Source organism: Ictalurus furcatus, chromosome 2 (genome assembly GCF_023375685.1).
Source record: "Ictalurus furcatus strain D&B chromosome 2, Billie_1.0, whole genome shotgun sequence".
Classification (NCBI taxonomy): domain Eukaryota; kingdom Metazoa; phylum Chordata; class Actinopteri; order Siluriformes; family Ictaluridae; genus Ictalurus; species Ictalurus furcatus.
This window is the reverse complement of record NC_071256.1, coordinates 872,145-884,182: the sequence shown is the minus strand read 5'-3', so window position 1 is coordinate 884,182 and position 12,038 is coordinate 872,145. Positions and strand designations below refer to the sequence as shown.

The window sequence follows — 12,038 nt, the reverse complement described above, 5'->3', positions numbered from 1 at the left end:
TGGATAAGGGATCTGAGAACACCTTACCTCGTCGAGTGCAGACAGATAACTGACTTTGAGCAGCGCGGCTCTCCAACTACACGTCACAGCCACACAAAAGAAAACGCTATTTATTTATTTATTTGTGTGTTTGTTTGTTTGTTTGTTTAACTGACGCTCACTCATTTGCTCGTCTTGGTCGTGACGCGCCATCTAGTGTTTGGCCGAGGAACTGCAGGATCTTATGAGTCGCAAGAAGTATGCTAGATGACGTCATACACTAATTGGCGCATGCATTTCTTCAACATGATCACTGGCATATCAAATTACAAATTAAGGTACACGAAGAAGGAAGAAATAAGTAATAGAAATAGAATAGAATAAAGTTTTATAAGAATAGACAATAATAGATGTAAAAGGTAGATTTAATAGAATAATAGCTAGGCATTTTAGCAAACAGTGGTCATAATTGCTATTTCAATCTTCCATTGCAGTTTATTTAGCTACCGACTTCCAGGCTTAGCAGGGCCTCTCAGAGATCTTCTGGATGACATTTCTTTTATTTGATCTTTATAAATGTGTAGCTTTTATAAAGTCCAACATCCTGAAGAAACCAGTTATTGCAATCTAACATTTCATGAAGGTTTCATTCTGGAGATGTAGGTGAGATGGAAATATCTGTGCCAACCCTCAGTTACGAGTAGCATTTCCTGCAACTTGGGACAGTGGTGAGTGCTGGAATGTGGAACGTGGCTGAAATGTTACAACCCCACTATCCTTCACATTATCAGTTACCATTATTGGTCCTTAATGGTATCCACTAGACATAATGTTATCATGCCACCAGTAGAAGGCAACAAATTACCAGTAGAGACCCACAGGGACCATTACAGTTTCCATTAAAATCAATACAATTCCCATTATAACCATTAAAACCATTACACTTTATATGGGGATTCCTATAGGGTTTTTGCTCAGCAGGATATTAACTGATCTAAAGCCAATACTGCTCTAAACTCGTTTAAGAGTAGAGAAGTGGATCATTACACTCTATACAGTGTGAGTGGCCATGTTGATATGACGTCACTGTGTAAACTGGGAAGGAACTGGTGGAGGACGAGTCGAAATTGCAAGTTGAGGGGGGAGTTTTCGGTGGGTTTCACATGTTGTAAGCGGAAAATTAACTTAACATTGTGCCTTGTACCAAATATGGCCCAAGTGTGGAAGGGAAAAAAAACCACTGAATCTAGCCACCCAGATCTGACGCGCATCATCTGACGCGGTTCACAACCCGGAAGTGTTAAGCGACTGGGCGTTCTATGTGTTTTAAAAAGCTCTTTGGCTTGGAGCAAACCCACCAATCAGCGTTCAGCCTGGAACATCATGTGACGAGAAAGGGCCGCGACTTTAGATGTCAGGAAATCTGTTCGGGAGTGGAGAGAGAGAAAAAAAAACACAACAACAACAAAAGACAAGGTAAATTACACAAAAGACATTTGTTTCAGCGCGTTATTCCATCGCGATTACAGGTGTTTATTATGGATAAGTGTTAAAAAACAAAGACAAAGACGGAATGTCAATACCAAAAGTGCTGACACTTCAGACATTCGGCTCGTGGACGCCTTCATAACATTTATTAATAAATCTAAATATTACTCGAGCTTTGATTTTTCAGGCGAATAAAGATTATACCCTATAATATGGATGACACATTAATATGAGGATGTGTGTGTGTGTGTGTGTGTGTGTGTGTGTGTGTGTGTGTGTGTGTGTTTCCGCATATCTTAATAGCGACATTGTAGTTTGTCATTTTATTGGCTTTAATAGTCAGGAGAGAGAGAGAGAGAGAGAGAGAGAGAGAGAGAGAGAGAATACACCACACCTTTAGTTAATATCCAGACTTTATTTGTTTATTTATTTATTAAGGGGAAGAAGTATTAATATTTCGTCATTGCTGCTCCACCTTGACCTCTGGTTTGGAAATAATATCACACTGTGATTGTGACATTGCTAGAGACAAGCCTTTCATTATTATTATTATTATTATTATTATTATTATTATTATTATTATTATTATTGTAGCAGTACTACTAGTAGTACAGAATCGTTATTGTGGTTCTTATAATACTTGTTCCTGATTGGTGGATCAGAGTGAGTCTGTCATATCTTCATGCTCCATCATCAGTTGTGGGGGAAAAAGTACTGTGAAATTATACTTAAGTAAAAGCACAGATAATGTGTCAAAATCATCATTAAAAGCGGACAAATCCAACTACAAACGTACGCCAGCACGTTTTTTTGAATGTGTTCGTAAGTAACTCATTATGAAAAATTTTGGAAGACTTTTAGCTAAAAGGATTTAATTTCTCCTACATATGGGGAATTTTGGGTCACTCTGTTTTAAAATAAATAAATAAATAAATAAATAAAATACTCAAATGAGAGTTAAAAAATCCACTCGGGTATTAGAATAAACAACAATTGTATTTATGTCTTTAAAAAAAAAAGTTTTATTACTTATCTAAAACTCCTAGGTCCTACGTGCTAAGTTTGTTGCACATGTGCGTCAATGTAAATCGACGTTAAAGATTTGAAGTTAAATAACAAATATTTACCTTTAGCTAGAATTTGACTTGCTGCCTAGCCAAATGATATTAGCTACTGGAATTGATACTAGTCTAACCTGGCATTAGTAAAGAAAACAGGTTAACCTAGTTAATAATTTAGCCAGTTAACGCTAACAAACCTTCCTTATGCTTTTTCAGATTAGATTATCGTTAATGCGGCTGCTCGGTCTGATTTTAACATCTCTGTTTAAAGGTGTAGACGGTCTTCACCATGTCCGGATCAAGGGACCCAAATTTACTCGCTCAGACGATTGGCTCAAACATCCAGACCATAACACAGCAGAGTAAGTCTCATGGTTTATGATCGTAGCAAAGAGCTAGCTTGCTACTTAATTAATTCTAGGTAGCGTACACGAACATCTAAATTAAATGTGGCTTTTATGCATGTACGCTTACTGATTTATTTCCACCAGCATCCGAAATCCAGAGGACGGTGAACCAACTCGGAACAGATAGAGACACGCCGGATCTCCGACAGCGACTGTGAGTGACTATATACACACTCCGCATGCATAAAACACACACAAACACGCAATATTATACATTATATGTTAATCTGTCTGTTCTTATTCACACACATGCACACACAGGCAGCAGAAACAGCAGTATGCTAACCAGCTGGCTAAAGAAACGGATAAATGCCTGAAGGAGTTCAGCTCATTACCAGTCAGTCATGATCAGGTAAACTAAATGGTTTTTATTTTTGCTTACTTCAGTACATCCTATAATTTTATTTTTGGTTTTATTTCTTAATAAAACAAACAAACAGATATATATATATATATATATATATATATATATATAATAATCACATATATACATTTAAAAATTGTTTGTAACTTTACTCTTTGTAAAAGATTTTATTTCTATTTGTGTAAAAGACAAAAAATGAAGGAAAAATCCAAATTAAAAAATGCATAGTAAATAAATATTTTTACTTTTTGCTTTTTTTTTAAATAAAAAAAAAAGTTTTTATTTATCTTAACTTTGCTATTTTTAAAAAAATTTGGTCCTTCACCTCAAATTCACGTCTAATTGGCACTTATATAAATTCTTGAATTGTATTTAATTTAAAAAAGTAATTATATTTTTCTTTATATGCAAATAAATATGATCGGTTGTCAGTGACTTAAATGTTGTTAGCTCATTTTTCAGCACTTCATGGTCCTCTATTGTTAGGTTTAACACTTTTAATAAAATTCTGCATGAGATTTATCTGATTATATGGTATTTTGGGCTCGGATTAGCACTGCACCAGTTATATAATGACCTGTTATTTTTCTCATTATTTATTTTTACTAAAAAATAGCGACAGAGGAAGATTCAGCGAGAGCGGCTCGTCAACGATTTCTCCAACGCGTTGGCGCTTTTACAGAAAACCCAGAGGCAAGCTGCTCAGAAAGAGAAAGAGTTTGTGGCCAGAGTTCGTGCGAGTTCAAGAGTTTCGGTAAGATGAGTCTATAGAACTGGTTCTCGGTTTCCTCAGCATCCCAAAATTCACAACATGAAGTCTGATCTGATATCGAGCCAGTGTTTTAGCCTCAGTATTGATGGTTCTGTAGGTTGCAAAATGCTACTGAAACGGTTTTACCACTAGCTAGTTATTTAGCTATGCGAGTTTTCATTATTCTAGCAAGCGCAGAACCTCGAATAGTTAACATCATAGAAATTTCCTGTGGTATTACTGTGGTCACGTGACTATTACGTTCCGATAACCCCAAACATGCAATAATGTATAAAGTTTCTGTACTATGCACCGTCAGCTTCCTTCTGCTTACATCAGTATTCAATATCTGCTATGTTAGGTTCATTACAATTAACATATTGTGAATTTATTATATTTGGTAAAACTGCTGGTTTCAATATTCACTTAGTATAGTACACATCACATTTTGCTTGCAAAGTAGTAATGATCATGTGACCTACTTTTCTTCGCAGAGTGGTTTTGCTGATGATCCGTTTGGAGGAAATGCTTCACCTTTTGAGAGGTCAGAGACTCAGGATATAGCGCAAAAAAACATCCCCCCCCTAAAAACAAACAAACAAAAAAGCTTTTTCTGTTTGTTTCCAGAGTTATTAAAGCAAAACATATACATAATTTCAAAGTAATTAAAAATGATGAATCAAACTTTACAATATTGTCGTACTGCATGAGAAATTGTATTCATTTACTATAAAATATATTACACATTTAAAATCAAAGCACAAATTTTTTTTTTTTATCCATTTCAATTCACACATTTACATATGTTAATAAATTATTATTAATAATAATGATAATAATGTGATAATGTAGTGAGACCCAGGCTCAGACACAAAGCTATGATGACGGCATCACTGAGGAGGATCTGCATCTCATTCAGGAGCGAGAAACGTCCATCAGACAGCTGGAGGTACGATAAAATAATCATTTATATTTTTTACTTAATGCATTTTTATTATTATACTAAAGCAGTAATGTGACCAGAAACTAAGCCGATATAATTTAGATTTAGGGTTTTTTGTTTTTTTTTGGATAAACCTGTATTGTGTTTGTAATTGTTTGATATCCATGAGTGCAGAGTATTTTTGTGAATTTATTTTAACAAAAGATCAAAAGCTTAAACAATAAAGAGAATTTTCCACAGCCGCCTTTGCTCATATTTACCGAGGGTGCCAATATTTGTGGAGAGCGCTGTGTAGTTATAAGCTTCAATTACGTGTTGGAGACGCAAGTGAACATAATGTAGTGTTTGCAGTAAATACTGTTCATACACTCATAGTTCACGTTCATTTTCTTGGCATGTACACATGAGAGTGTTGGCATGTACACATTCCAGTACATTTTGGCTACTAGAAAGTCATAGGAAGAACTTTAAAAATCCAGACAGGCCACGCCCACTAGCAGCAACAGTGTCCGTTCCTACACACACCCAGAATGGTCTTGAATGACTCTCTTGGGTATACAGGCCCTGTAACCGTAGCTACCTAACATTTGCTAGTCTTAAGTAGCTAATTTAGCACGGTGTGTGTATCTGTTGAATTTTGTAGGAGGCCTCGTTCAGAGCACCTGTATTCATTTATTCTAAAATTTTTCCTTTTTTTGTGTACTGATTTTTTTTTTTTCCCCCAAATATCATAGAATTAATGGCTTTCACCAAATTCTGGTGTTCTACACTCATAAAAATGTACTGTGATTCACACCTGATTCACACAGTCTACATCTCGATGCTGTGAAATAGTTTGATTTAAATGAAACTGGATTATGAATCGTGTAAAAACGAGTCACTTGTGTCTGATATTTAGTGATGGTTTGTGTGTGTTTTGATTAATGACTTGCCTATACGACGTTGTTTTCAGTCCGACATCACGGACATCAATGAAATCTTCAAAGATCTGGCCGTCATGGTGCACGAACAGGGAGATATGATCGGTAAGAACTTCTAGCATAGACACCGAGTACAAGCTTGAAGAAGCCTCCTGTTGTGTTCATGTTATTAATAATAGATTTTATATTAATACACCTGTAGCATTTATTTAAAATTTGCCAATATATCACAAATCTTATTCTGTTTGGTTATAGAGCGAGTATATCAGGCACAGATGCACTGTCCGTACACTTCAGCTTAGTAACCCTTTTTTAATTGGGTCCGTTTGCAAAGTTTTGGCACCCCCATAGCCACACCACTGAGCAGATAATAAGAATTTAATCAAGTACAGTGCTTGGAAGAAAAGCTGCGGTGTATTGGGTATGAGTGAATTTGACTTACTGCTGTAGCCTGCAAATCGTCTACATCAACAAACTCTCTCCAAAACATGAGGTTTAAACATTTGACACTTTTTTTTTTTTTTTTTTTTTTTTTTTTTTTTTTTTTTTTTTAAAACCCTTTCATGCACATACTAATGGACAGGCTGTAAATCGCCTCCACTCGCAATGCAAACCTTACACCGGAAGCCGTTCAGTCTGGCGCCGTTTTGCCCGAGGCCTAACTGTACGAGACCTGACAGTTTTTCTTGAGTCCTGAAGCCTTTTAGTCTGAGGCGTGATGCCATTTTACCATATGGCTGATAACTGACGCTGAGGTCTGAGGAGGTCCTAATGTGTAAATCCCAAATTTAAAAAAAAAAAAAAATGGCTTCAGATTTCAGAGTGCCTTGCACGGTGGGTTAATCTGATCAAATGTAGCTCCAGTGTATATCGTAGTATTGTGTGAGGCCCAGAAGCTCACACAATACTCATGGACACGCATACACACGAATACAAGTGTGATTATAGTGTCAAAGTCCAACGATAAGCAGGTGTTTGCTTTTCATCTTATTTATGTTTAATGAAATGCAGTGGAGTAGCTTTTAAGTTTTTCATGAGCTGAAAGTTATGTGTAACAGCATGATGTATATAATTTCTCAATACGGCTATATTTTAAATGCAGGAGCCATCAATATGCAAATGAGCTCTCAAACAAGCCAGAATTGTGTTCCTGGTATAAGGTGGTGTGGGGGAAGGGGTTAATGCATTGGATTCACCAAAAAAAATCATGAAATACTCTTTCTTTCATGTTGTGCAGCCTCTGGTCATTATAATGTAAGTTCAGTTAAAACTGTGCCAATCTAAGGCCTTAGATGCAATACAGGAGGCATTACAAGCAACAGTACAGGTGTATTACAGCACACATACACACACACACAAACACCTATTAACACTCGTCAGGTAGAAACATCACACTTAAAGCACAGAGGAGTTTCACTAATGAAAGATGAAATCCCTACTGTGTGTGTGTTTAGGACTGAGCTGACACACAACAACAATTAAAGGTGTTAAAATATCAAAACACACTCTCTATTATTATTCTTTTTATTATTGTTATTATTTTTTATTTAATGAAGTCCTCTGAGAACACCTGATGTAAACGCAAGAGACACTTTCAGTTTCATCTAATCTTTGACAGAGAGAGCGAGAGAACGAGAGAGATTGAGTTTGTGTGGGAGGGGTTGGAGGGGGTTAGAGGGGTTAGAGGGGTTGGGGGGGGGGATGGGGGGGTTGGGGACACTTCTGCAGTTACTGTGCTGTTTGTCCAACATCCTGACCTTTGACATATTGCAATGAAAAATATCATCGTAAATGAAATGTGTGCTAAGCTGGAAATATATAAATGTGCCACAAGAGAGCAGTAAAGTTCTATAAGTAAATAAGTTCTCTTTTGATCACTGGGATGTGCGAGCTGGAGACCTAGTGAAACTCTTATGAAGTGTGTTCGAGGTGAATCAATTTTCATAAAGTTTCTGCACATATCTTCATATATACATCATTTAAATCAGGGGTGTCGAGCTCGTTTTAGGTGATGTTCCACAAATCAGTTTAGTGACCAAAAGACGCATTAACAAGTCATCATAAATGTGTTCATTTATCTGCAGTTAAATGAAAGGTTGCGTTCTGAACAAACGGGTTGTACATATACCGTCTGTCCTCTTTAATAGGAATAGCTGTACAACTGTTCTTTCATGCAATTATCGTAGAAATCGGACCGATGAAGGGAAAAAGTCCAGGCAATGTTTTCCCCGATCTGAAATGCCTAAATTAGTCACTATAAGAAGGTACATAATTATTTGGAAGGAGATGACGTGTGCAATTAGTGTTGTGTTCTGAATATAAAAGTGGTAGCACAGTGGTTAAGACGTTGGACTTCTGATCGGAAGGTCCTGACACTGCTGGGCCCTTGAGCAAGGCCCTTAACCCTGAACTGCTCACTTGTGTAAATGAGATAATTGTAAGTCATTCTGGATAAGGGCATCTGCTAAATGCTACTGTAATGTAATTACACCTGGTCCTGTAAGAACCCAGAACATGCTAGAGAACATGCCTAAACAAAGAGGCGTGGAGACCAAGGAGCGATCAAAACAAGTCCAGGTTCTAGAAGAGTATCAATTACTTTAAAAAAAGCAAAAAGTAAACTATGAACATAGTGACATTAAATGCATTATCTGTAACTCCTAGATGAGGCCGTCCACCAAAAATTAGTGAGTGGATTACCTTCATGGTTGTAATTTGTAAATAATTTTTCTAGTCCCACCAATTCAATGTTATGGGTAATTGTGTGTAGGTTCATGAGATGTAATCCCAATTTCAGTTCATAACGCTACAAAATATGGGAAAAGTTCAAGAGGGGGTGTCAATACTTATGCCACTGTGTTATTTCTTCGCAGACAGCATAGAGGCCAATGTAGAAAGTGCTGAGGTGAACGTTCAGTCTGCAACGCAGCAACTCTCCAGTGCCGCGAATTACCAGGTAACTCACCACTGGTAGTAAGACTTCATAATCTCTCAATCAAGGCTGCATCCTTCACAAATACAAATCCTAAAACATATTTAGTAAGTCATTTTATGTTTATTCATCAGGGGCACTGTACAACAAAAACATTCATCTCAAATGAGAAGATGAATTAGCTACAAGCTAATTTCAATGTGGAGGGCCTTGTGTTGTAGACAGACATATAATTCAAATATGGCAATGCCAGGGGTGGAAAATACTTGAGTGCTTTGTTAACAATGTACTTTCTTACTATACTTATGTAAGTATTATTTTGGTATGTTTCACTAATTTGCTTAAATTGTCCGGCTGTATTTAACAAAGTTAATTCAATTTAATTCAAATTTATTTGTCTCGCGCTTTTAACAATGGACATTCACAAAGCAGCTTTACAGAAATATATCAATTCAGGTTAGCCTGTTTTCCTTGCTAATGCCAGATTAAACTAGCATTTCTTTTCCTGTAGCAAACCTAAATTGACTATTCTAGCTACTGGCAAAAATTGGTTATTTACAGTATATTTTACTTCTGATTAATTCGGTAGAAAACCACGCAGCATTATTCATACTTACGAGCAGAAAACTTTGAGGGATTGAATGATGTTTTCAGGCAAAGCGGCAACAATGAAAATAATCTTCTAACCATTTTAGATAGTAATAAAATCTGCTTTTCTCATTAAAACATGACATTAACTTAACTCATTACTTTTATTTAAAAGCAACTTTTATGTATACTTTCACTTGAGCATAATTTCTCAGTTCTTTTTCCATCCCTGGGTAATACTAACATAACTAATTAAGATAAATTACGATTGAAGGTAGGATCCACCAATTAGCATGATACAGCATAATACAAGTCTTAAATTTGGTTACCGAAGCAATACGTTTACTTCGGTGTATTAATCATTACTTATGTTTTTCCACAGCAAAAGTCTCGTAAGAAGATGTGCATCCTGATTGGAGTTCTGGCTTTGTTGGTTGTGATCATTTCTCTCATCATCTGGGGCACGTATAAAAACAACTAAATTCACCTGAATTGTGGTGAACACCTGAAAAACCAAACAAAATTTCTTTCCTGGTAATTTTTTTTTTTGCTGTTATTCCTGTGATGTAAAAGGTTGGTGTGAGTAAAAATCATCTTTATAAGCATGAAAAACTAGTTTATGATGTCATGGTGACATCACGCACTATATAGAAACAAAAACATTTTCTAAACAATGATTAGTCATTATTTGATGTTTGAACCTCCAGATCTTGACAATTTTGATCTATTCAGCATAAATAATAATCATAAGTAAATCTCATTCCTATCCTTCTGGAATGCCAAGTATTTAAAAAAAAAAAAAAAAAATTCCATCTGATGCTCTGCTACATGGTAATCATAATGAACGAACACTGAATGAAAGCTAGCAGGTAGCGCTAGTCACACTGTGTCATGCTACTTGGTGGATACTAGCTTAAACTTTAGCACATTTTAACAGACAAATGCAAGTACAGTTAATTTTAATAACTTAAAGGATTTACTTTGTGGTGGTGTTACTAAAAAATAAAAAAAACGAGCGCTAGCATTTTTCCACATAAAACATATTGTGCTAGCTTTTCTGCTTGAATATTAACTTCACACATTTCTTGTCATAATATCATGAGATGCTATTTACAATTAACACTATCCAAGTGATTAGTTTACCTTCTTATAATTATAAGAATTATAAATATTATTAAACGGCACTTCTAATGACTAGCATTCGCAAGGAGATTCGGGCTAGGATACCTAATTTAAATGCCAGAAACTTAGGTTGGTTCATGCTAATTGCTGAATTAAAATTGATTCTACCATCTTGCTTTAATTGAAACTTACCTTGTGCTTCATGCTAATCTCACTAAAGAAATCTAGTGCTGCTGTTGTGAGGTGATGGATTCTAGCATTAACTTTTAATTGCTAATTAAAGTTAAAACAATGGGCACCTTTTATATAAAAAAGAAATTGGAACTTTGATATCAGTTGAAGCAATGTTGATTTTAAAAAAAATATATATTTCCAAATGTTCTTTGTTGAAATTTAAGCAGATACATATTAAGATATGAAGTTTTGAGCCGAAAAGAATTTGGTCTGGAACAGAGTTTTAGAGACTGAATTAGAAAAGAACACTTCTATACGAGTAGGTCCATATGACCGATACAACGTTGTAAAACTTTCTCTGTGCTTGTGTTTATGCTGCAGGTTTTTGCGTTTCATTCAGTAGGAAAGTGCTAGTCTGTGCCTTGTCTGGAATGTGAAATATAATCATAATTAATGACCGTTATGTTATTTAATAATTAATAACAGTTTATCTGTATTAAATAACCCCTTGCAACACTATGGCTAATGCTAATTATAAGTAGTAGTATAAATAAATACATAAAATTACCTACACACATACATGACTTCCACCATTTTTAAAAATAATTTTTCTTTTTTAAATCACCCTTCTGCCATGTATTTTATTTAGGTAGGCCCTTCAGCCTTTTGATACTTTACTATACAATTAAATGGGTATAATTTAGCTTTGTGACAAATTCTGTCTGTTTATCTGAACTTTTTTTTTCCTTCTGATTTAGAAGGAAATTCACACTCATATGCATTCCATTTAGGAAAATGTAAATATGCAGCTTTTTAAGAGGCAAACAACATGTGCCATTTTAAACATAATTTCACGCAATATCCATTATTTATTTAGTTCAAAGACATTCGAAATTATTTGTCAGACATTGAATAAATATATACTAGCCAAAAAGTCAATAATTTCTTATTGAGGTTAATATTCTAATGCCAAAAATGTCTGTTAAATCATAAGAGATCCATTTAATGATGCTTATTGTAAAAATAATCGTTTAACAAAAAAAAGAGAGAGAGAGAGAAATGTTGGATGTAATTTGAAATTGATTTCTGCAACTTAATCATTTGCACATATTGTAAACATTTGACTTACTGTAATAGTTTTATGAAGACATTTCATTCATGTTACTTGTTTAGTATATTCAATTTAAAACACAGCCTTAAACATTATTTCTAATTATTTTAACATCATATATATGTAGTTGCAATTTCTCAAAAATTAACATGAATAAATAATAAGTTTTTGCATATTTGCAGTTTTATTAAAAACAAT

At 35.0% G+C, this 12,038-nt stretch overlaps 2 protein-coding genes across 2 annotated transcripts in view; one reads left to right on the top strand and one right to left on the bottom strand.

Annotated features, from left to right (window-relative positions):
- The window catches only part of taar11 (trace amine-associated receptor 11), a 60,765-nt gene extending 60,269 nt beyond the window's left edge, over window positions 1–496 (bottom strand). Inside the window, exon 1 of the mRNA XM_053641765.1 lies at window positions 28–496. The gene's annotated coding sequence lies outside the window, so the exon portion shown is untranslated. The remainder of the gene's footprint in view (window positions 1–27) is intronic.
- An 821-nt stretch (window positions 497–1,317) lies between these two features.
- Window positions 1,318–11,779, top strand: stx7l (syntaxin 7-like). Its single transcript, XM_053641820.1, has 10 exons — window positions 1,318–1,455; window positions 2,800–2,890; window positions 3,020–3,089; window positions 3,197–3,287; window positions 3,916–4,053; window positions 4,545–4,594; window positions 4,903–4,999; window positions 5,946–6,018; window positions 8,787–8,869; window positions 9,816–11,779. The coding sequence occupies exons 2-10, from the start codon at window positions 2,818–2,820 to the stop codon at window positions 9,912–9,914; spliced, it is 774 nt and encodes a 257-aa protein (XP_053497795.1). The 5' UTR covers window positions 1,318–1,455; window positions 2,800–2,817; the 3' UTR covers window positions 9,915–11,779.
- Window positions 11,780–12,038: the final 259 nt, after the last annotated feature.